Below are 24,042 nucleotides of genomic sequence, written 5' to 3' on the forward strand. Positions count from 1 at the left end.
CCTGTTCATTTCTGTTACCTAATGTTACGTTTCTTTACGAAGCTTTACCTGCAAATAATGATCCTTTGTAGATTAAGAGTTTAAATACATGCTTTGAAAACTAGTTGGTAGGAAGCTCTGAAAGAACCTTCTGTCCCTGGGAAAGGAATGTAAGACTATGACATGAAAAGATGTTATCTTGAACAGTGCTCACTGAGGGAACACTGCCAGCTTCTGAAGGATATGAGGTAACTCTGCTGACCTGGGACCTAGTCAGCATATGCTTTGCAGAAGCAAAGACAGCAGTGACTGCAGTATTTTTAAAATACTACATATGAACCTACTTTTGGAATTTATAAGAGACAGTTTTCTCATGAAAGAAATAGAAAATAGGTTACATTTAAAGGATTGAGTTCACTATCCTTTTTCCTTTACCAAGATTCAATTTTCAATACCCATATCATCAGTGCTCAGTTTAAGAAAACTCTTTTGAAAATAAAAACAAACAAATATTTCAGAGAAAAATAATAAAATATCTAATATGCAATATACATTGCCTTCCACAGGCAAGGTCAATATCTCAACTACCTAGTAAGCGAAATAGCACAACAGGCAAGTAAAGAGTGGTAGGCATATTCAATCATTCTATCTTTGGCTGCTGAGCATTGAATTCCACAGGGTCTTAGAAAACTCAGACCTTCTAATTGTGAACATCTGAGTAGAGAAGAGTGAAACCACTGAATGGTAAAACATGAAAGTCCTCCTTCAGTCAAAATAAGTGTTCTTTATTCATTAAGTATACTACACAATACTGTTCACAATTCTTTCTTTGTACCTGGAGGGGGGATTAACGTAACTACATTTTCAAGTCAATATTCTAACACTTCTCTACATTTGTAAGTGGCAGTGAAGGAGGTAAGCATTCCTGAAACATGAAATTGGCAATCTGACTTTAACATTGACACTTTGGTAGCTCCTTACCCTAATGCTACCAGTTCCAATACATGCACCAAGGCCTGTAGTTTTAACTCACCCCATTCTAATTACCATATGGGAATAACTTATTATTAGGAAGAGTAATTCTAATTCCCACAATGAAATAACAAGGCAATAACATAATCGGGGAGAACCCATACAGTTATTTTTCTAAGAAAACCTCTAGTTCAAAGAGAAACCAGTTGAAGGAAATCCAGGAGAATGAGTGCAGCATCCTTCCAAAATTCAACTCATCAGGCAAACACACCTTAAATGCATGTAGTAAGAAGCAGACCTGTATAAAACACTCAAAGTACTTAATACAAAAACCAGAATATTAGAAGCATCACATTTATTTGTGACCACCCTTACAACTAGCTAGTGTTCTCACCTACAGGTTGGTGCTACAAGCACCCATCATCTCCAACCTCAACAGGCTAAAAAGATGACTAGGAAGGTAAAGTTATTTGCTTTAAGTTGCTCAGCTGTATCACCTGTGCTGGTCCTGGCCTGAGGTTGTAAGACCACAACTTCAGGTACTGCACATTAAGTTACCACTGTGGACAGTAAATGAAAATCAGTTCACTAGAGACAGAGCTATAGGGTCACTGAAAGGCTTCTACTAACACCTGCAGTATGCTTCCCTCCTCGATACTCTGTTTGCACTTCAATTCACAGTAGTTTCCATCCCATCACTATGGAAAGCCTTCAGCTACGGGACCCATGCTAGTCATAGTATGCAGAGATGCCCACAAATTGAATAATACAGAACAAAAGGTTTTTTACGCAAATTTATTAATCAGTTTTAACAATAGTAATACATAAATCAATACCATGTCCAGCATAAAGTTGTAAAATAAAATATGCTATTCTGGTAAGATTGATTTCTAGTGTGTACATTTTAAGGGCAGTTTTCATCCAAATTGGACACATTTAAAAATAATAAATAAATACAAGGCCAAAAAATGCTCACCTAATGAAAGTCCTGCTAAGAAAGACTTCAGGCTCCACATTGCTTCAAAGCACTAATCAGTACAGGTTTCTGCATACATCCTAGACATACACATATGGGTTGTGCTCAAGCAGCATACATTTTTTGCCATTCAATTCAGATCAATACATACTAGATTTCCAAATTAGACCTCCTTTTTCCTCTTAAAGCTACCATCCACCTTTCTTTTTTCTTTTGAGATTGTCTTGCCTTCCAGCAACATTACGTGCACAAAAGACACTCCTAAGACTACTTTTATTGGCTTGAGATCCAGACTGTGCTATCTAGTGGAACTATTCACAAAACAAATTGCTACTCAACTCAAATAAGACTACATTACTCTTGAAAAAAAATACTCTGGGGACAGATGGGAATGTGGTATATTTCCAGCTCTGTTAGGTTGGTTTCTGGAGCTCTCTAGACTTCAGGAGTATATCCTCTCTGGGATGTCTTTAGGCACACTGCAGGCTTTAAGCAGACCACAAGCAGCCACATTTCCAGGTATTTCCCTGATGGCCAGGGAGTCCAATATATACAGTGGCATTCAGATGCTCAAAGTGCAGTATAGAGGTACTCACTAGCATTTGGGCTACCTTTATTTATACTAAGCAATATTAGAGTATGGTCCCAATTTAGATTAGATACACATGAGAAAATATATTTGGCAAATCAGAGGTATTTTATTTACTAGTGTGCTTGTACTGTATATACTATTCTTTGGACATATTTGCTCTACAAATCTAGGCAAGTTTTATTGTCTTCTGACTTTTAAATTCTGCTGATGGCAAAATTCCCTTTTCCTTAAAAGTTACTCAGGACTGAGTCACAAGTTTTAAGCTACTCTAATTCACATATTTTACTTTATTGTATCAAAAAAAAAAAAAAAACCACCCAAAAGCTTGGTCAAAGTATAAACACTTAGAAATCTAGTGAAAACATCCCTGAGAAACTTTCAGTAACTTAGCAACATTGATTAGTTTTGGTCCATTAAAGGAGAAAAATTGTTACATTCAGTTATGGAATACTGAGGGCTACAGGTACATGGGTTGTACAAATGATTCTCATTCATTCACTTTCACTCTTCTTACAAAATACTGTATCTGAGACAAAATCCAGTAGAGGTTTGTGGTTTGTTGTTTGGTTTGGGGCTTTTTTTTTGGGTTTTTTTTGGTGTTTTTTTTTTTTTACATCCTATTTAGTTTGATATACAATATAATCATTACAAATTTTAAAATTAATAGCCTAGATTCAGCTCTGGTTTAACGCCTTTAACATCAATGGAGTTCACACACTTACATTGCAGGGCTGAAATCTGGCAACATAGATGACTGTTTGAAGGACAGTACCTAAAATTAAAAACCTTACAAGTTTTAGAGGATACTTTTCTCAAGTTACTGACGCATGCTTTTGCATACTTATTTTGCAAACAAACATTTTACAAAGATTTAAGTTTAGAAGTCACCCTATCATGCCATAGGAAAATTCAGAACACCACCGGCTTCAACTCTACTGAGAAAGCAAAGTGCATAGAGTAGTTTCCACAGATGTGCACATACAGTTAATGAATATGGAAATACTGTGTTAGTACATGCGCAGAGTAAAAAAAATGCAAGAACTTGTTGAAAATCAGAGGAATATATCATTCTTCATTGCTTTGAAGTTGCTTTAGAGAGCCACAGTCCAGCTTCATGCTGCTTTAGCGGTATTTTAGAACAAACTAATTCAAAATTCACATACATGTAAAAAAGATAAATGCAAGTAATCTGCTTTTTTACTTTTGACTGGAACACAATTTTCCAGTACATCAGGGTTTAATAGGGTTTCTGAAAACAACAGCGTTTGAAAATAAACTAAAGCTGCTTGTACTCTGAGGCAAAAACTAAGTTGCCCAAGACTTTTTTTGTACCAGTATTCCTGACCTTAGCACTTTCTGCTACAAACCCAACCAGACCCAGCATCTGCAATTAAAAAAAAGCCATGCTTTATAATGTTACATCAATAGCATCTGCTAAAATGAAAATATGTTTTACTTTATGAAGTGCAACAGTGTAATACAATATCTTGTACCTAACACTCATCTAATTTGTAAGGAAACACTCAAAAAAATAACCAAGGGTGTTTCTGTAAAGTTAAACCAAAACAGATAGAATACTAAAAAGGTATTTTGGGAAAACATCTGAACTTAAGAGTCTGCTTCAGGAATCCACGAAGGATGTTTATAAAGTTTGAAAATATAGGGGAGCAGAACTGTTCATGTATTAGAAACACAGAAAAAACACAGAACTGAACACAATAAATCAAGTTATCTTGAAGCAACTAAAAACCCCCTCCGGTTTTATTCAATAAGCACAAGAATTGTTCAGAATTCATGAACAAATTGAGTGTGTATAACCACTAAACACTATCACTGAGGGGGTCAGCAACAGAAATTCAAAATTATTTCTGTGATCAAGTACTAGTTGTATGAATTTAGGGGTTCCTTTGAAATACCAGCTATCAAGATCCAACCAGGCTGTCCTCTGCCAAAACTGGAACATTTTTACAGGGTTGCTGTAAGACAAATTTTAGCTCTCTTAGGACAGCATCCTGTAACAGCTATGTTATGCATTCAACTCTAGAGAAACACCCTAGGCAGGGTCACAAAAGGTAGCATATGCGTTTAGCCATATTTTTGTAGCAAGTTAGTAAGAGAAATGGATCCTTTCAGACAGTAGATGTGTTACCAGGTGGTGAACTGTCAGAGACAGCTTTGGAATCAGGAGTGCAACAAACAAAAAGCTGTTTTCCCAGGCTTTTTTGGGCAAATCTGAAGTACATTATGTGGCCCATTGCAACAAAAGACACAGAAATAAGCACCAATAAGCCAAAAGATTCAGGGTTCGGGGCCAAGATGACCATGATGAAGTGCAGCAAATCAAGAAGATAATTCATGGAGTTTTGAACACCGTTTATGATGCCTCTTTCAGATTCTGCCACATTTTCTTGGAGCAACTGTGTGACAGTCAAATCAAAGGACCAAAGGCCTATGGAGAGGGGAAAAAAAAAAAGTTATCCAAACAACAAGGCTTCTCATGGTAAGTTTTCATTATTGGCACAATTAAATTAATATTTGCAAACACTCACTTCTGCCAAAAATGCACAGGACAAGCTAGCTGCTTGTCAGACTAGAATGGATTTCATACTGACAGTCAAGAGCAATTTACCTTCCCTTTACTACATTTCCTGAAATAATATACACAACCTGACACATTAACTTGCCTGTCACATCTTGCTTCAACATGACTATCAAGTTAACATGGTTTCGCACATTTGTTCCTTATTTAAATAACTGGCTTACAGCTATTTACAGAGTATTCACACTAGCTACAATTGCTAAGTTTTATAAAAGGTGTTTGCCAAAAAAAACCAACACATTTTAAACTATGCATAATAATTTAAAAGTCAGTTAACACTAGCTTGTGTTTTAGTCCATTAATGATTCAGTTTTAAGCTTCTTGAAACAACTTGATTCACATGTATTTTCTCAAAATTTAGCAAAAGCTGCAGAAATTGACAGTACAAAGATTCTACAGATGAGAATTACTGTTCATCATATTGACAGTACAAAGATTCTACAAATGAGAATTACTGTTCATCGTATTTATGTATTTGCCTCCTCTGTTGACAGACACTAATACTAAGCTAACCAGCAATTCCTCAAAAAATTAAGCTGTCATGCAAATCAAAGCTTCTGTTCCAAACTCCTTCGCTGGTTACAAGTTTAAAGGTTAGACAATTTATTTCATGAATGGATTAATTTAGGAAGCTGCTAAGTTAGTAGGTTCTCACAGAAGATATGTTTAGTTCTGTTACCTATTAACAAATAGTATTATTTGGTTGTGAAGGAAGGTAATTCAGAGATGAGAATTACAAAAAAAACAAGTTACATTCATCTCCAAATGTGGTAACTTTTCTCCTGTTGGCGAGATACAGGATATGCAAGAAATTAGTACTGCTTTCTCTGCACCAGCAATGCTATCACAAGATCATTTGATTTTTATATGAAATGTAACAAATTAGCCTTAGAAACCTGACATAACACTTCAAACACTTCAACTGTAGCCTACAAATCTAAACACAAATTTGTATTTAGTTGGTGGGCACTGTAATTTCTGGAATTAAAAGCTGTAATAGATTCAATTTTAGTAGAGATACTTACCAACTCTAGCAGCAATGACTCCTGCAAACAGGAGACTAACAGAGATTAAAGGCACAGGCTCAGGACTCATCTCTGGGTCGCTGTTAGCAGGAGTAGAAGACCCGTTTAACAAGTTGGGCATTCCAGTTGCTAAAGCCATCTCAGGCTTATCTTCTGGAGATGCTATAGTAGGCAACGGTTCACTTTCGAACAGCCTGGCACTGATGTCAGCAAACGGGGAGACAGTTAAATCCATAGGACTTCCAGGCATGAACACAGAGATGGCACATAAGACCAAGCAAGCAAACTGAGCAACTCCAGAAATAAGGCCCGTACGAACCAGGCCACACTTGCGACGAAGCCAAGTGAAAGCTACTGTTCCCATGATTCCAGTGACTGCTGAGGCACCCATTAGAAGGCTTAGCAGAGAGCCACTCAGACCCTGAGTGTATGCATAGCCTGTAGTAATACAATCAAAGCCCAGAACAGTCATATACAGAAATGCAAGACCCATGCCTGCAAGAAACACTGGCTGGTTGTAGTATGCAACCCATCCATCACGAAACGTGGTGAAAGGCTCAGCAATCCGGGCAGTGCAGCTGGCTTCCTTCTCCTGCTGGGGCTCAAAGCCAGTTACATCTTTCTCAACAATTAACTGCACTCCTTCAGAGGGTTTCATGTCACTCTCTGTAAACAGAAACGTAACTGTTAAATACTCTCCTGCCTGGGAAGTGCAGACTGTAAAGTTCATTGCTGCAGAAGTGCATTGGTTTAATTCTGCAATCAACCTTCCTCTGATTACATAAATGTTTTAAAGTGTCCTTACATCCAGACTGTGCAGTAAGATCAAGTAAAATTTGTCCCTATCAATTTGAACATCTGCTTATTTAAGCTGCGGTAGGACAAAGCATATTCTGCTTCTTTTCAATAGCCTTGTGACTGAATACTCCATTTCCAGAAATAAATGACTGCCAATGTTAGTTGGCATTTTAACATAGCTTTGTATGTTTAAGTGCACTAACCACAGGAAGTAGGGAATACTTAAACATCTGTTAGCATCTCACTGTCATGGCAGAAGAGCCAAGGCAGAAATGCTTGCTGAAGCCTAATAAAGCCAAAAGCTTTCAAAACTTGACTTAATCTCAGACCATGCCTTTCTATAACTCCATTTTCACTCCAATATAGGAGAAAGTCATGTCCACTGCTCACAAACAAAAACAAACAGAAAACCACACAGCATTGGTAATGTGGATAGAAACTCTAAGAACGTTTGGATGTCCAAGCAGTGTTTTCACACTGTCAGGTCTCCACAAACAGCAAATGAGACATACTAAGTATTTCTGCAACTTCTCAAAATGCAAGCCTTCTACTGAAATTGGAATACTGCAATAGCAAAGATTAAGAGATATTTCCTACATATCAACATTTGGCAAATGCTTCATTCTTGAGGAGCATACAAGAGCTAGTTCCAAAGCTATAGACCCTTCTATGCTCTTTATCTTGCCCCCCTATCCTAGGCTGCCATCAGCCTAGCCCAATAGCTTACTGGACCACCTATTACTATAATTAATCTGCGGGCTGGGAAGATGGGTCTCTTCATCACTTTTAACAGCAGCATCCTATGTCTCTACATATTGAGCAAAGAAAAGATTGCTAGATAGCTTTTAAGGAGAAAATAGGAATTGTTTATCAACTTTTTTAAAAAAATAACAAACCAACAAACAGACAACATGTAGCTGGAAGCCCATACTGAACATACTGCTATGTTGAAAACTGGAAAACACTTAAGTTCTGTATTCCAGTATTTGATGTTTCAGATACTCCGTAACAAAAGTGCTTCTAAAAATTTTAATTTCTGATATTAAAAATATCTAAAGTAATGTTAATATCAATCTTAAGGTTGCTTATCATCATAGCCATGTACACTGCAAATTCCCATTTTTCAGCTTGGCCAAGGAAGTAGAGTAGAAATAGATTATTTTTCTCCATCATTTCCTGCAGCATGTGGGACTCATTGAAGTATTACCATCCTGAAAGCCTACTAGTACTGTGCATACCTGTTTCACTTGTAGACACTATGGACCAAAGGGCTTTGTCAGATAATTAACTGTGGTATAGATTGGTAGGAGTATTCCCCACAATTGGCCCTAAATAATTAGTCCTTTAGAGTAAGTCTGTGCCCTGTTAAGCGGATAAAATTCATTCTTTGGCTGCATTTTACGGGATTCCTCAAATTGCTGCAAAGTATTGTTATTTAGATCAGTCTCTGGTATCTATACCCAAAACCTTCAAGCTAAGAGTAGAAAGCTACATAGCCTCAAAGCAGTGTCTGTAGAAGACAGAAGTCAACACTTCAGTTTTTCAGATATAGTGAATATATTGTGAATGTAAACAATTACTTGTTTTTTCAATACCTTTCTTTACATTCAGCTGTTTCAGTTCCGATTCTTCAACTTTTGCAGATTTCAGAGCCAGAGTAGGGGTTTTCTGATAAACCTTCCAGAGCAGCAGATATTCCACACACATTGACATCAAGTTCCAGCCAGAAATGAATCCACAGCCAATCATCGGGGAGCCAAATGTCATTATCTGACCAACTGCCATTGGGGCCAAGATATTGGTCAACTGATCAATTCTTCTTATTGTGGCATTCATATCTGTCAGAAATGATTTGAGAATATGAAGTAATTGCTGAACACTTAGAGGGAGATATTTGCTAACACAACTGAGGATTGCAGATGTATATACATCAAGCTAAGAAGTCTTTTTCCAGCTGTAAGTGATTCCAGAAGGAGCAAGACTGCTAAGCAGAGGTACCCTGAGTATTCCAACGTTTAAATTTACTGTGACCAACCAAGGCTTACAAATATGTAAGCCAAATCCCTACTCCCACCAGTTTTGCCTGCCTGAGGTCTTCCATGTTAGATTTATACTAGAAGTGTACTCCTGCAGGTAAAACTGCTAATCAAGAGATCAGATTACCCTTACACCCTACTGACATTAGGGACCCCTAAGCCTCTCTTAATACTCAAACCTAGCATACACAACTGCAGACATTAACAGGAATCTCATATGGTAGAAATCTTTCCTGTAAGTACAATTTTAGCAACCACTATCTCCCAACACTGGACCACATACTTCTTAATCTTGTCCATTTACTTCTAATGACCAGTGACGACATACCCATCGTAACAGTAGACCTTTGAAACGGCTTTAAGTTTCCTTATCAAGTCACACTGGTTGATGTCAGTTGTAGGCATTCTCAGATCTTACAGAGCAAAGTCCTCACTCCTTTCTGCTCCACACTTATGATGTTTCTTTCATTCTCAACATGATTGTATCTTCGTTTAGCTGGCAGGGGATCTCTCACCCTCCCCAATCTTATCCACTTTAGTGTCATTACACCCTCGGGCTCCTGGAAGTTTCTGGTGTCACTGTTTCAACCCTGAAAGTCTCTCAGCGGTCTTGCACATCGGGGCTTCAGGCTGCTTACGAGCACATCTCAAATCCATTTTAGAGTCCTATTATGAAACTGGAGCTTTTGAAGGACAAGTGAAACTGTATCCCAGTATGAAGCTGCTTTTCTGAATCCGCAGAGAACTATTCCTTGCTATTCTAACAAAGGTTTAGGTTATTCAATTTAGAATTCAAAGTCAATTCAGCATTAACTATGATTAATTAAAATAAGTTAAGATACTTGCATAATATTTGGCTTTAGAAATACCAAAAAACTAAGCTTTGTGGGTTTGATTTTTGTGTTAGGCTAATATTTCTATTCAGGGAAGGTACAAAGTAAGAGTAAATGGGGAAAAAAAAAAACAGAGACAGTGAATAAGGGGAAGCCAAGACAATTTATTTCCCTATTCTACTAATTTAATTAAGGCTCCTCTTTGAGGAAATGTAATAGCAGACAACACCATTTGCTGTGAAAACAATGCTGGAGTTTAATTTTGAGTTCAGGAATTTCAACAGCCTCCAAGTTAGATTATGATTAAATACACAACCCTATTCAGCCTAGGAGAGATCCTTTCAATAGATCTGTCAAACTAAGGTGCTTAGTTCAGTGGGGGGTTTTTTTGTTTTTTAAATGGAGTTGCATGAGAATTTAGAGTAACCTCTTGCCTGATTTTTCAGTACAGGTTATAAGTGGTCATACAATTCTGTCTGAGATGATGAAGCAGTAGAGATGGAGAACTGCTTCCCATGCAGCAGTTCTACGCAGGTGTGGTCTGTACCTTATCTTACATGTAGTAAGTACTACAAGGATTGGAGACGTGATTTGCTTAAGATCTGACACAAGAAAAAAAGATTAAAGAGAACCATTGGAACTTTAAGGCTTTTACAGCTAGGTGATATTTTTCTACTCGTGATTCATATGCATAAAGTTCATCTGTATGGCTGATCTACAAAAGGCATGACCTAGAAAGGCACTGCAAGGTCAAAATAAAAAGTCTGTGGTGGAAAATTTGCCTACTGGGAAACAAAAGCAAGACACTTTCAATGCATCTGATTAAGAACTAGCCTCTCCTGGATAAGATGGGTAAATAGGATTCCTTCATTTACAATAACCCCCAAGAATCAATCTGCAATATAGGATTTGAAACTCTTAAAGGACTCTGGCATGTAAACTTTACAGGCAACTTCAGCAGCTTCATACAAAATTAAGAGTCCAGAAACTGAAATGCTATCTAGGCCTGGAGGTATCTAACCGCCAGATCTGTCAGACTTAAAACTTTAGTCCCAGAGTTACTTTAGTGACGTACATCTCGGCAATGTTAAGCTGCTCTGTGCTTTGTCTGTACTTCAGTATTAGTTCCTCTATATGGGAAGGCTTAAGTCCCCTTGAAGAGTTGACTCTGAGCCCACACAGCCTACTCAAGTTCACAGCAAAAAATGCTGCTTCCCACACTGTTACAATCAGAGCGGCAGCACAGCCAAAGACCAATCATACAACCCTTGGTAGGAATGGCCTTGTGGCTAGGAGTACGCCCCCAGCAAAGGGGAGTCAGGTTCAATGCATCCTGGGATACATCCAAGATCCCAAATAACCTCTCACATACAAGTAGTGTCATGACCACCCAGCTGCAGTAGGATTTGAATCGGAATTCACTCTCTCTCCTAATAATGCCATGACACTTTGCAAGAAAGAGGGGAAAAGAAAAATATTCAGCAGGTGAAAAAAGATTAAGCCTGTAATCTAATACAAAAGGTATCATATGTCAAAGAACACAGAGCTTACAGTTCCAACTAAAAAAAAGCATTCACAGCTCCGAGTTAGACATAATGCTACAGAAGTGCATGATTTCAAATGTATCTGTATGCACAGCATTTCCAACTGGCAATTTCCTGATCCACCTACTTTACTCTTCTGGACTTCATTCTCATATACCTCTTTATTTGATTCCCTATACAAGGAGCCCAGTTACGCAACTGTTTTCTGCTTCATTCCAGGGACCTAAAAATAAAGTATTGCAACACTTGGCTTTAGGTGTCTGCAAGTTAAATAGCTTTTCTATTAAAGACTGGTTATTTGATTTAAGAGCGTGGTGTATGTTTATTTGTTCAACAAGAATAAAGTTCTCCTGACAAAGCTGCAGCAGGACTAAAAGGAGGACAAAACTTTAGAGGTGCCTAGCTGAACTGTAATCGCGAACAGTGATCTCTAATCTCAGTAAATGTAGTCCAGAGCAGGGAGGAAGAAAATAAAAACTGTCCTTTTTACCTGCTGTTTTCTCATATCTGTAACTCAAAGATGTGGCGACCTCTGTAAAACTATTCGACAATTAAGTTTGGAAAGTAAGATGTTGAAGGTATTATAAAGGCAACATATTTCACCTGCCAGTTTGCTTCTGTCTTCCCCTGCAACCACAACAATCCAGTCCCTCTGAATTGTGATCGCTGTGGCAGTGCTGGCCAAATTGGCAATATTTGCTATTGTGATAACCAGGATATAGCACACCGTCTAGAGGAACAGGGGGGGAAAAAAGTTATAGATGAGAAAACCGATGAAGGGATATCTCTATCCTACCCTGTACAACCAGAAAAGACACTTTTATATTTGAATCCGTACATTTTAGTGTTATTCTCCAGACAAAACAAGATCAAGTCTACTTTACAATTCCTGACAGAAAACAATAGTCCCAACTAATTCAAAGTTTCATTTGCTAGTTTTAGCTCACTGGAACATTTAAACAGATTTGTGAGAAAAAAACCAATTCATCCGTCTCCCATGCTCCCCAAAGTTTCTTTGGAAGTTAATTCCTTATTAATAAGTTCAAGCACTCACAAGAAGCCATCCATGGTATAAGGTCAAAAGCTGTGTCTTAAACAAGAAGACAATCATCAGGATAATACCACACAAGATGACAGATGCATTCTGTACAATCAAAGATGTCTGGGCCACTGTTGTAAATCAAAACAAAAGGTAACAGTTATAAATATAAGAATAACCTTCAGTTGGTTATAATTGAGGAACATGCACTCTGAATATTTTTATTTTCCTATTCTCCCCCAAAATATAAGTGGTAAAACTATACTTCATTAGATTTTGAATTTTCCATTGTCTCAAAGAAACAAATCAATGTCTGATGTAACTTCATAGCTTTTAATAATTCAGAGTTCTTAATTCACAGCTGAAGTACATTTTTTCCTCCACTCAAGCCAAATTGCACCAGTTTAAATGACAACACTATTTTTAATGGCATAAAATCAAGACTTAGCTTGAGTCTCTAAAATTAATCTTCAGCATACCATGGAAGTGATGCTATTTTGTAATCTCTTGGAAAGTAAAAATGTTTATGAAGAACTTGGTGTCATGTTATTTATAAAACAGACTAGAGTACATATTTTAAATATGTATAATGCAAATGCAGCATGCATTTACATTTTAGCGGAAGATGTTTGTATCCAGACAGAAAACAAATAATGTGAGTGTATTTTCATGTTACGCTGTAAAGAACTTGGTCTGTAGTCTTGAAAGTTAAGTGCTTCCTACTTTTAGCATTTCTGCACATACCTTACAGGTTTAGCCTTAGTGGACACACCACAACACAAAACTGTTTTCCCCATCTTTAGACACTATCTTTGTATAATCATTACCACTCAAACACTACCCTTCCTAATAAAAAACCAGAGCAAGCCCTATTCTCAGAATTGACTTGAGTTAACTCTAACAACTTTATCTTTTTACATTAATTTGATCCATCCTTAAGTAAATAACCTGCTCTAGGCATCTAACCTTTGAGCCTGGAGTTCTTGTCCACCCAGTCTCCAATAATGGCTCCCAGGAGAAGAACTGATCCCGCCACAACCAGTCCATAGACTGCAGTCAGGAGTAAGCTGTTTCCATAAAGTTCAACCAGGAACACAGACACAGCAAAATGCCACATACGATCTCCCTTTAAAAGTAACAGAGTACACACACAACATTATTATTTTCACTTTGGAAGCAAACAAATTGACTATTTTACTAATGCCCTGGAGGAATCTGTATTGAAATAAAGGTTTGTTATACATGTAGGAGTGGGGTGTAGGAGGGTTTTTTTGGTTTTGTTTTGGGGGTTTTGGGGTGGTGGTTTTTTTTTATTTTTGGGGTTGGCTTTTTTTTTTTGACAACATCCCATCAGCATTGATTTTATCCCAGTATCACTAAGATCATGTGTCCTGACCAAGTGCATTGCAGCTTGTAATATGACATGAAAAATCCCAGGTATTTCCTATTATAATATTACAGGACAAAGTCTGTTACCAGTCACATCCAACAGCCTCAGTAAGCTTACAAAGATTGCCCAGCACAGGTCAAATATTAGCAACAGATTTATTGATTACAGACACTGTTTAAATATCTTTTCAAAACAGAGGTTGCTCTTAGATAACCAAAGCTTAAATGCTGCTTTGGAAAACAGGTCAAAGCAAATCATACCACAGTTTGGTACAGACATAAATAAATCAAGGAAGGTGAATTCCTGAATATTAACTGAAGCTTCTGGAGTCAATGGACTTAAACTCTTTTTGATAACATTCAGCATCGGTATATTATCTAGAGGCAGAGTAACAGAGCTACTTGTAAACCCATTGCTAACTCAATCTATTTAGCCTACTGCTAGTTTAACCTCGTGCTTAGAATAAATTTTCATGTTACAACACCACTTAAGACAGCTATAAAAAAGAAACCCAAAATGCTAAACATGTTCCAGTGAAGTAATTTTCATAGTATTCAGAACATTTTCACTTCTGCTACCAAACAGACCTTTGGTTTGCTAATGAATACAATGAAGTTTATGTTGTCACATGATAGCAATCATATCTCACTATTTTTAAGCATAGCACTACAGAAAATGCTTTATGCAATCAGTAGCAAAGCAGATAAATACAAGTCATTCATACTGTTGTAGGGCACACTGTTTAATAAGGGTCCTAATGTTAGTCTCTTATAAACCAAACATGAAACATATTCTGCTGCCTTATCTTAAATAAGCAATTGCTATGCGATACAGCAAGTAGTACAAATTTCTAAGGACCTCAAATATTCTAAAGGTCAGGGGAAGGTATAACAAAAAAGCACTTTTAAGAAGCAAAATCTGCCAAATCTAACATATACAACACAGCACCAAGAGAGACACGAAAAGCAGGCTACTTGCAGGCTCAAAATAACTGCAGTTTGAGTATAAAGTCTTAAATGTAGCATAAGCACACAAAAAGAATTCACCCTAATGTTACTGAAGTTCTCTGAAAGAGGTTTCTTCAAACATCACAACATGTAAACATCCATATTTGTTTCCTTAACCACAGCCAGATAAATAATTACATCCCAATCTTGTGGGAACAAAATTTTAATCTGTTCAAGGAAAAACTCTGGGTATTTTGAATTTTCTTACCAAAATCAATGAAAAAATGCATATATACGCATAATCGGCTTACATGTGCCTTCCCATATATAATATACCAATTTTAACTCTCCGGAGACACCTAATGTCTCCTCTAAAATGTTACACTTCTATTCCACAGTTAGCAGAATTATATAGAAAGTACTACAGCAATGAAAACACAGGGATATAACGTCCCAACTCTATCATTCAAACAATATGATTCGAGGAACCTCTCTATTGAATTTCACTTAAAATACATGCATGTGGAATAACTAAGTCTTGATTAGCCTGGGTAACTCTTTATTAAGCTAGAAAAAAGAGCCAGAAGATACTTTCACATTAAAATATCCTAACAGAAGCTTGGAGTTTTTTTTTTTATGCAGAGACGTTTCAGCAACCAAATTCTGACAAGATGAAAAAGGTATTATAAAAAGATTTAATTATGTGAAAGTCAGTGACAGCCACTATTGTCAAGAGTGAAAAATCCTGATCTCACTTCAAACGCAAAGGAAGACTCCTTAGATTCCAGTGAGACCAAGATTTTGCTATACGATTCATTAAAGGAGCCTGTGAACTCTGTTCAACTTTATCCAACACATTTACTCAGAGTATTTTGATCAGCCCAACCCACACAGATGTTTCTGGGGGTGACTAAAGTTGTTCAAATCTGCAAGCATCAGTATTTTATAAGAAATAAAAACCATGAAAGGCAAACAAAATGAATTAGTGCCACAGAAGAACAGTATTAGTGAATTAGAGATTTGAAGCAGATACGCAATTTCAAGCCAAGACCTACTGAAATTTAAATATATTGCCTTCAGAAATGCACAATGCCTTGATCATATATATTTAACCCCACTTTAAAGTGTCTCAAACTGTATATTTCAACTCTTAAATAAGTACAGTTTAGCCTCACCACCTTTTTAAGGGTTCTCGCACTTCTGTCATAATTATCCTTATAGTTATCTCAGACTGAACATCTCGAAACCAAAGCTCTCAAGTTAAGCAGTAGCCAGGCTACTACCCGCTCTCAAGGGCTGTCAAGCATTAGGCGTGGCACCAACAAGGTGAACTCAGTTCATTCTTTTACCATAGAGTGAGACAGCAATGAATTGAAGACAACAGCAATTGCATGAGACTGAGACTCCAGCTCAGCAGTGCAGTCCAGCCTGGTAAGATCACCAAGGCCAAGCACACAGTCAAATGCTTTACTGAACAAGATCCTAAGACATAGTCTAGGCTTTGTTCAAATCTGAACACCTGTGGAGATGTCACATGTTTGATCATTGACAGCTTCTCTCTGTTTTTGGGAATGGCTTAGTAACACACAAACCAAATTAGCTCTCTCAATTACAGCTAAACCACATTGGCATCAGGTTTCGCACTGCCATTTTAGAACACAGACCATATACTACTTTGAGTTCTAAAGATTAAAGTGCTTATTGTTCCTAGTAGCAAAAACATTCTGACTACAAGAACACTAAAGCTTAGGAGATATAAGAAGTACAGCCCTGCATCTTGTTCTGTCAGAATAAAGCTCTATTTCTGTTTCAGCAGGTACGGTTAGGGGGTTTTGGGTCAAGATTTTCACCACAAAAGAAAACACACTGGAAAAAGGAGTGTCCTGTTAATATTGCCAAACACACGAATAGACATCTTTCAGTCTAAAGTTTGTTTTAGTATGCACCATTGTTTTCAAACTCTGCTTTGTCACCTTTACTCACGCACTCAGGGCAGTCCCTCCGCCAAGCTTTGAAGCAGGGTCAGCCAAATTGCCAGTTTGGCACTTTGTGGGCATTACTGACAAAAACTGCTGCAGGTAACAACCCTGGCCTCTGAAAAACACTGAGCTAAACAGAAACATCATCACCCAGCTCATTCAATAACATTAATCATAACTAAAATATTGTACTTGTTTAAAACAAGCTACTGATAGCCCCTCCAAACCTTCTTCCATTAGCAGAAACATCAGTTTGATCTTATGGGTTAGCAAAAGCGAGGATCTGCCAGAGTTAGGCATGCAATGTTGTAACCGTATATTAGCCATTTGTTAATGCTATACAAAGCACGCATTAAACTAGTCCAAATCCAGGACTAAAGACAAAGCAGGGAATATTTGGGGCGGAGGGGGAAGGAGCGGGGGGGACACAGGGAAGCCTTCCTCTTCTTTTCAAATCAAGCCACTTGGATGAAGACTTTTGGCTGTCCCATCCCTGGAGGTGTTCAAGGCCAGGTTGGATGGGCCTTGGGGAGCCAGATCTGCTGGGATGTCCCTGCCCCATGGCAGGGGGCCTGGAACTAGACTATTTTCTTAACGGCAAATTCTATGATTCTATGACCTAGTGGGAGGTGTCCCTGCCCATGGCAGGGGGGTTGGAACTGGATGGGCTTTAAGGTCCCTTCTAACCAAAACTATTCCGCAATTCTATGATTGTATTACAAGACACATGTATTCTTAATCTTATTACATGAATCAGAACTAGACTGACTGTTGTATTCTTAAGATTAATTCTTAGTTCTTCTAAGACTAATTCTTAAGACTCAAAAATGTAGTGAGGTTATTATATAAAATAGAACCAGACTGACTGTCACTAGCGCCTGTTTTAAGATGTTTTCAGTATTTTTCAACCGAGTAAAAACTGGTGTCCTAAGTTCCTTCAGCACAAGGGGAAAGAGTTTCAGAAGGCCTAGGCTGTGACAGAAAGGGACCCCTTCCCGCAGGCAGCGGTGGCTCCGCGGCAAACATCAAGGACTCGCCACGGGTCAGGGCAGCGAGGAGACCAGTCCCTCATCCTCCGGTCTGCGGTCACTCAGCAGCAGGAGGGGGAGGAGCCGCTGAGCGGGGCCCCCGCACTCACCCAGGTGGACAGCGCGTGGCCCAGGTACAGCAGGAACTTGGCGGAGGTGAAGTAGGCACCCACGGACCCTGCACGGGAGAGAAGAGACAGAGGCTAGGGAGGCCCCGGGGCGGGCGCCCCGCGCCCCGGGACACCGCACTGACCGCAGCGCCGCCGCTCCGCGCCCCGCGCCATGCCGGGCTCCGCGCCCCGCGCCGCCGACCCCGACTTAGCCAGCACTGTGGCTGAAGTCGGAAAGCCCGAGCCGTACGGGCCCTCCGCTGCCGAACGCCGGGCTCTGCAGAACCACGGGCAAGACGCCGGGAGCGGCGCTTTGTAGCGCCTGTGGGCACCGCCTCCCCACCCCCCCACCGCACAGCTCCGCCCCCCGCACGGCCGAGAGCCACATGGCACCGCCCCCCAGGACCCTCCGCCCCCACACGCGCACCGCCCTTCCGCACAGCACGGCGGGGCACTCCTACCCCTCGCTCGGCACACAAACCTGTCGCACCGCCCCCCCTGCACGGCCGGGAGACACATGGCACCGCCCCCCGCGCAGCACCTGCCCGCACAGCACTGCCCTGCGCACCGCGTCTCGCACGGGACAGGACAGCCCGCACAGCACCACCACCCCCCCGTACGCACCGCCCCCGCACAGCGTTCCCCGCACCCCTGTGCCGCCCCCCCTTCGCACTGCTGCCTGCACAGCATGGCCCGCACAGCACCGCCCCCAGCACTGCCCCCGCCTGACCGGGAGCCCCGCACCCCCCGCTCCTCCCGCACGCCTGGGAGCCCCACACGCACCGTCCTCCCTGCCGCCCCCTCCCCGCCCGGCACGCAGGGCCCCCCGCGGCGCTTCCCGCCCGTCTGGGAGGCCCACACGCCTGGGAGTGCCGCCCCGTCCCGCTCCTGCGGGGTCCCGGTCGGAGCCCTCCGGTCTCTGCGTTGGGAGCGGCTGCGCTGCTTCCCGCGGCTTTTTTTTTTTTTGGCTTTCAACAGTGGGAAATTGTTGAACGTTCAACTACAGCGAGAATCGTGGACTGTGAGAGAAGCGGCGAATCGCACAGCAGAGCTTGCAAAAAAAAAAAAAAAAAAAACCAAAAAAAAAAAACCCAAACAAACAGCACGAGGTACCAAAACCACAGTGAGGAGGAAATTCCTCACGCTGAGGGCGGGGAGGCGCTGGCACAGCCTGACCGGGGAAGCTGTGGCTGCCCCATCCCTGGCGGTGTTCGAGGCCAGGTTGGATGGGGCTTTGAGCAGCCCATGGCAAGGAGTGGAACTGGGTGGGCTTTGGGGTCCCTTCCAACCCAAAACATTCCATGATTCCATGACAACGTGCGCTGTGCAGCTGCAGCCGCTGCAGATGCAGCAGGATGGGACAGCACATCAACTTGCAAGACCTCATCTGGAGTATTGTGTCCAGTTATGGAATCCTCAGTGTAAGAAGGATATGGAACTCTTGGAATGGATCCAGAGGAGGGCTACAAAGATGATCAGCAGGCTGGAGCACCTCCCATAGGAGGATAGGCTGAGAGAGTTGGGCTTGTTCAGGCTGGAGACGAAAAGATTTCAAGGAGATCTTATAGCAAACTTCGAGTACCTGAAAGGGGCTACAATAAAGCTGAAGAGGGACTATTCATAAAGGCTTGTGGTGATAGGACGAGGGGGAACTGGTATAAACTGGAGAGGGGCAGATTTAGACTAGACATTAGGAAGAATTTCTTCACAGTGAGAGTGATGAGACACTGGCCCAGGTTGCCCAAGGAAGTTGTGGCTGCCCCATCCCTGGAGGTGTTCAAGGCCAGGTTGGATAGGGCCTTGGGTTCCCCGATCCAGCGGGATGTCCCTGCCCATGGTGGGGGGGGTGGAACTAGATGGTCTTTAAGATCGCTTCCAACCCAAACTATTCTATGAACTTCATACCATAAATATTTATTTTTTTGCACCCTGTGGGACTTATATTTTGTATTTGAGGGCACAACCTGCTTTTTTACACAGCTTAAACCCAGCCAGAATGTGCAATGAGGTGGCTTTTTTCAGGATACTATGAAAATAATTAAGAAGCACTTGTCCTTGCGCTTGAGAAAACATAGCAATTGTTCTTGGTTACCAGGGCTGAAATATTTTTTTCTGATGTGCAATACTGCCAAGTCCCCTCCTATATGTGTAAAATTGCTTTTGGTTTGGACTGCTTTGTTTCCCCCCCAAGTATGTAGGCCATCCCAGAAGCAAGTGCCTGATGTAATGGAGCAATAATCTGTTCTGGTTTTGCCACTCCTGTGATCTTGTTCAAAGTATTTCTCGTGTTAATTAGATGACTTTCTATGCATGAATCACAGTTAATCCTTTGCATAAAGGGAACTATAGCTTGGGAAAGAGTAATATGGTAAAAAATGTCATATAAACATAAGAAGGCTAAAATTACTCGTTTTATAGGATCGGTTATCCTAGGTGAATTAGATGTTTCTTTTTATGATATATTCCTTAGAAAACGTACAAAATCTTTTCTCAGATTGGCCTCAAAAGCAGAGAGAATTTTCTTATGAAGCTTTACTGCTTAAACTGCATTCTTCTTGACTAACAGATAAAAAGACCATTGTTTTTCAAAAAAAAATAACGTTTTTAATAATATTACACTATATTAAATAAATAACTTACAGTATTTCAGAATCAGATTGTACTTAGCTGGTTTTAAGTTTCAGTGCTTGCACCTTTACTGACAGTTCTGGTGTATTTCACAGATGCACTGAGCTTACTTGGGTTTCTTTTGAAGTAAGGCTTTAAGTAGCGTCTAAGTTACTCATGCGATCACACTCACACGATTTCTAGCAGCATGACAAGATGCCTGGAGTGGTCTAAACAGGCCAAGACACTTGATTTACATCTTTTCCACCTCTGTCCCTGGTGGCCCTTCCAGCCACTGTTAAAGTTCAGTTGCTGGACAAGATAGATCCGGGGTCTGATCCGGTCTGTCAGGTACCATACATAACGCAGCAGTAGCAGAACTGGATCCTAAAGAGATTTGCTCTTTAGGAGATTTAAGAGATTACAGTAACACTAGGAACACTTACCAGAAAAGCACTGTTGGTTAGACCTTTTATTGTTACTAGACAACTTGGACAAATTATGGTTTAAATAACTATTTCTGATGGAACACTTGCAGTACTTCATACATGTACCTTGGATAATATAGCTGAAATCCTCCTCGTTATTTTTTCCTACTGGCAATGACTTTTTGTGATATTTAAGGAATGAGAAAAAGGCAAGAAAACATACCTATAGTCCTTTGAAATTTTAAAAGTAGTAGTTTCCTTAACTCTCTGAGATTTCTCAGACAGAAGTACTTATAGTCCGTTCAGTGTATACACAGTAAATCCATTGTGTCCATGAAATATTGAATATATTGGATGTCAGTGAAAGATTGTGTGGTATGCAATGTAGAGTTGATCTGCACACAATAAAATCAGCATGTCCAGAGTGCACAATGCAAATAATTTGCATAGTGCAAATAAACCGAGGCAGTTCATATACCATAGGTCCTGTGTGCTCCAGACTTACCAGAGGCACTGCACGTGTGATGTAGAGACAGCATTTGTTATATCTGAAGGAATATAACTGAACAGCCCCTGTCCTAACAATTTGTCCAGAAGTCTTAGATATACAGCTAAATGACCAGAGCTGATTTATGAAGCATTTGTCTAGTTCCAAAAGCAGTGGAGCTGGCAGGTAGGAAAAATCCACAGTTTTAGTTGTGAAGTTTGGTGGTCTTTCCCCAGATGCTTATTAAAATAAGTCTGTGTTCTGGTTTCTCTCCCTGTCAAACAGGAATAACAGAACATGCCTTGCAGGACCAATGTTAAACCTAATGCTGCTAAAAAAAGTCCCAAATATTAATACTCCATGAAATCCAAATTTTGTTACGTTGTTTTGCAAAGCCCTTGTGCATATTTCAAAGAAGCAGCTCTTGTTTCACGTTGGCTGGCTTACCAGTCTTTTTACCACAATATTTACAGATTTCAGATGCATTTAGGGAGGTGTTTAATAGCTGGAAGCTGTGTGAGAGGAGTTACCAGTTTTACTTGGTACAGACCCGACTCAGCAGCCTTACAGCAATAATTTACATAATGGGACAGGATACCAGCTGAGGATTTGAGCCCAGATATGACTAATTGTCTCTGGCATAGTGGAAGTGGAGACTAAAAAGTGGGATTTTGGAGACAAGTGTTGACCAAATCAGTAAACACAACCTGGCTATGCAGATAACCCTGGCTTTCCACCACTCTTTGGAAGATACATCTTTGTGGGCAGCCCTGTAGCCTCTTCTATACTAAGGCCGCTCCTAGCCTTCTACTTAATAACTTGATGTTTCCTGTTCTTACCTACAACTCTGATTTTCCCATGGTTTAACCATTTCTTTTATTACTACTTTTCCAGACTATTAGATGGCACAATTTATCTTTGTTTTGTTTCTTTTTTTTCATGTGAGGAAAACCCTTTCAGAATTTATACTTACTGCTGTTGTAGCTGTCACACAGGCATTTTATTCTTAATAGAAATCTCTTAATTCTTTACAGCCTATCACTGGTGATGTGCAGGAATCATAAACACATGTATTTATGTTCTAGTCTTCCTAGCCAAAGTTTTTCATTGGATAAATTCCTTATGCTTTACTAAAAACATATGACTACTGTCATCTCTCTGATTATTATTTGACTGAATAAATGAAACTACTGGATTCTTTTGGGGGGGTTTAGTTTCAGATTAAAATATAAAAATTTCATTCAAAAGACAGAAACATTCTTCAAAATATTTCTAATGAGACAGCCAAAGAACTGAAGAAAAACTTAGAATATATTTAACTAGTCTGTCAACAAGGGCAACAGTTCAACTACAAGAGGTAAACAACTGAAAATGTTTTAATTATTGTTAAGTGCTTAACTACGATGCCAAGAATATTCACAGATACACTTCCAGGAAAGACATGTCTTGAAAAATAAGAGGGGATATATTTTGTCTTTAAACAACTGCCCACATCAGTGGCAGCTTCTTTAAGCACTGTGCTTGTAATAGTGCTGCTGAATCTAGAGCAATAGCAATTTTACAAAATAATGCCTACAAATATCATCATGGTTTAACCAAAGAGGCATGAATAATAGTGAGAGACCTCATGTAAGCTCAGATCTTACACTTAGCTGAGAGGTTTCATGAATTTTAATTATCATGGTGTTACCATTCTTCATTAAGATGCCCCTCTTGGTGAGCGAAGTGTTTTTTTCTCAATTAGCTTACACAAGGCCTAGCAAAACTGGAAGAATGTATATATAATCTGCTGCCTTTTGAAGCATGAAACACTGAAGCCTTTACTGAATTGACCTCTGCTATGACTTAGGCATGGAAAGCTGTGGCTCAGTTGCTCATGAATGTTCAACCACCAGAACTACCACCTCCGTATCTGTCATCTGGAGTTCAGCATTTGCAATGCACTTGCACAGGGAAGAAGGCAGACATGGGCTGGAGAAAAGTCTCCCAGGTGTCCTAGGATTCCTGCTTCCTTTCAAAGGAGACGTTTTTTACTCCAAATGTGTTTATTTCACTTATATGTAAGTAATCTGAGTATCTATAGACTAATCCTCCTTAAATAAATGTGTACTCCCTACCACTTCTCTAAGATTCATAGTGTGAAGCTCCTATTGGTTTGTTTCTTACAAACTTCACAATGACAGCTCCTGCCTCTTAGGACTATACAACAGACTGCAGTCATTTTAGCCTGAAACAATCGTATTTTCATAATCAGAGATAGAGTCCTGTGGCAAACTTTTGTAGGAAAACCATCCAGCAGCTCTGGCACATTCAGAATTCAGGGTTTATTTGGTGAGGCTAGATTTGCCTTATACAAAACTTCAGCTCAGGGGGCTGAACCAGCTTTGTGCTCACATGCCCAAACTAAGACATTTGTAACTGAAAAGTGATGGCCTAAATACTAAGCAAAACAACTTAATTAAAATCCTACATTTTGCGTGACAACTTGTTTCAGTAAGACTCATTTTGTCTGAGCTTTCTTAGTCATAAGAAAACACTGTACCCAAAACATAAATAATGAAAGCATCTTCTACCAAATGAGAAAGAAGTAACTAAAAGAAAGGAAAACACCACATCTACTAGGAGCAAGTACGTATTTCACACCCAAATGTCAACAGTAGCATTTCTGTAAAC

General features: G+C 39.8%; 1 protein-coding gene across 1 annotated transcript; it reads right to left on the reverse strand.

Moving 5' to 3' along the window:
• Nucleotides 1-1,730: 1,730 nt before the first annotated feature.
• SLC40A1 (solute carrier family 40 member 1) lies at nucleotides 1,731-18,177 on the reverse strand. Its single transcript, XM_009566913.2, has 8 exons — nucleotides 17,991-18,177; nucleotides 17,848-17,915; nucleotides 13,360-13,519; nucleotides 12,409-12,524; nucleotides 11,958-12,084; nucleotides 8,537-8,779; nucleotides 6,144-6,809; nucleotides 1,731-4,968 (listed from the first exon to the last, which is right to left on the reverse strand). Exons 1-8 carry the CDS (start codon nucleotides 18,019-18,021, stop codon nucleotides 4,649-4,651), a joined length of 1,731 nt encoding a protein of 576 aa, XP_009565208.2. The 5' UTR covers nucleotides 18,022-18,177; the 3' UTR covers nucleotides 1,731-4,648.
• Nucleotides 18,178-24,042: the final 5,865 nt, after the last annotated feature.

Source organism: Cuculus canorus, chromosome 6, assembly GCF_017976375.1.
Source record: "Cuculus canorus isolate bCucCan1 chromosome 6, bCucCan1.pri, whole genome shotgun sequence".
In the NCBI taxonomy this organism is placed as follows: domain Eukaryota; kingdom Metazoa; phylum Chordata; class Aves; order Cuculiformes; family Cuculidae; genus Cuculus; species Cuculus canorus.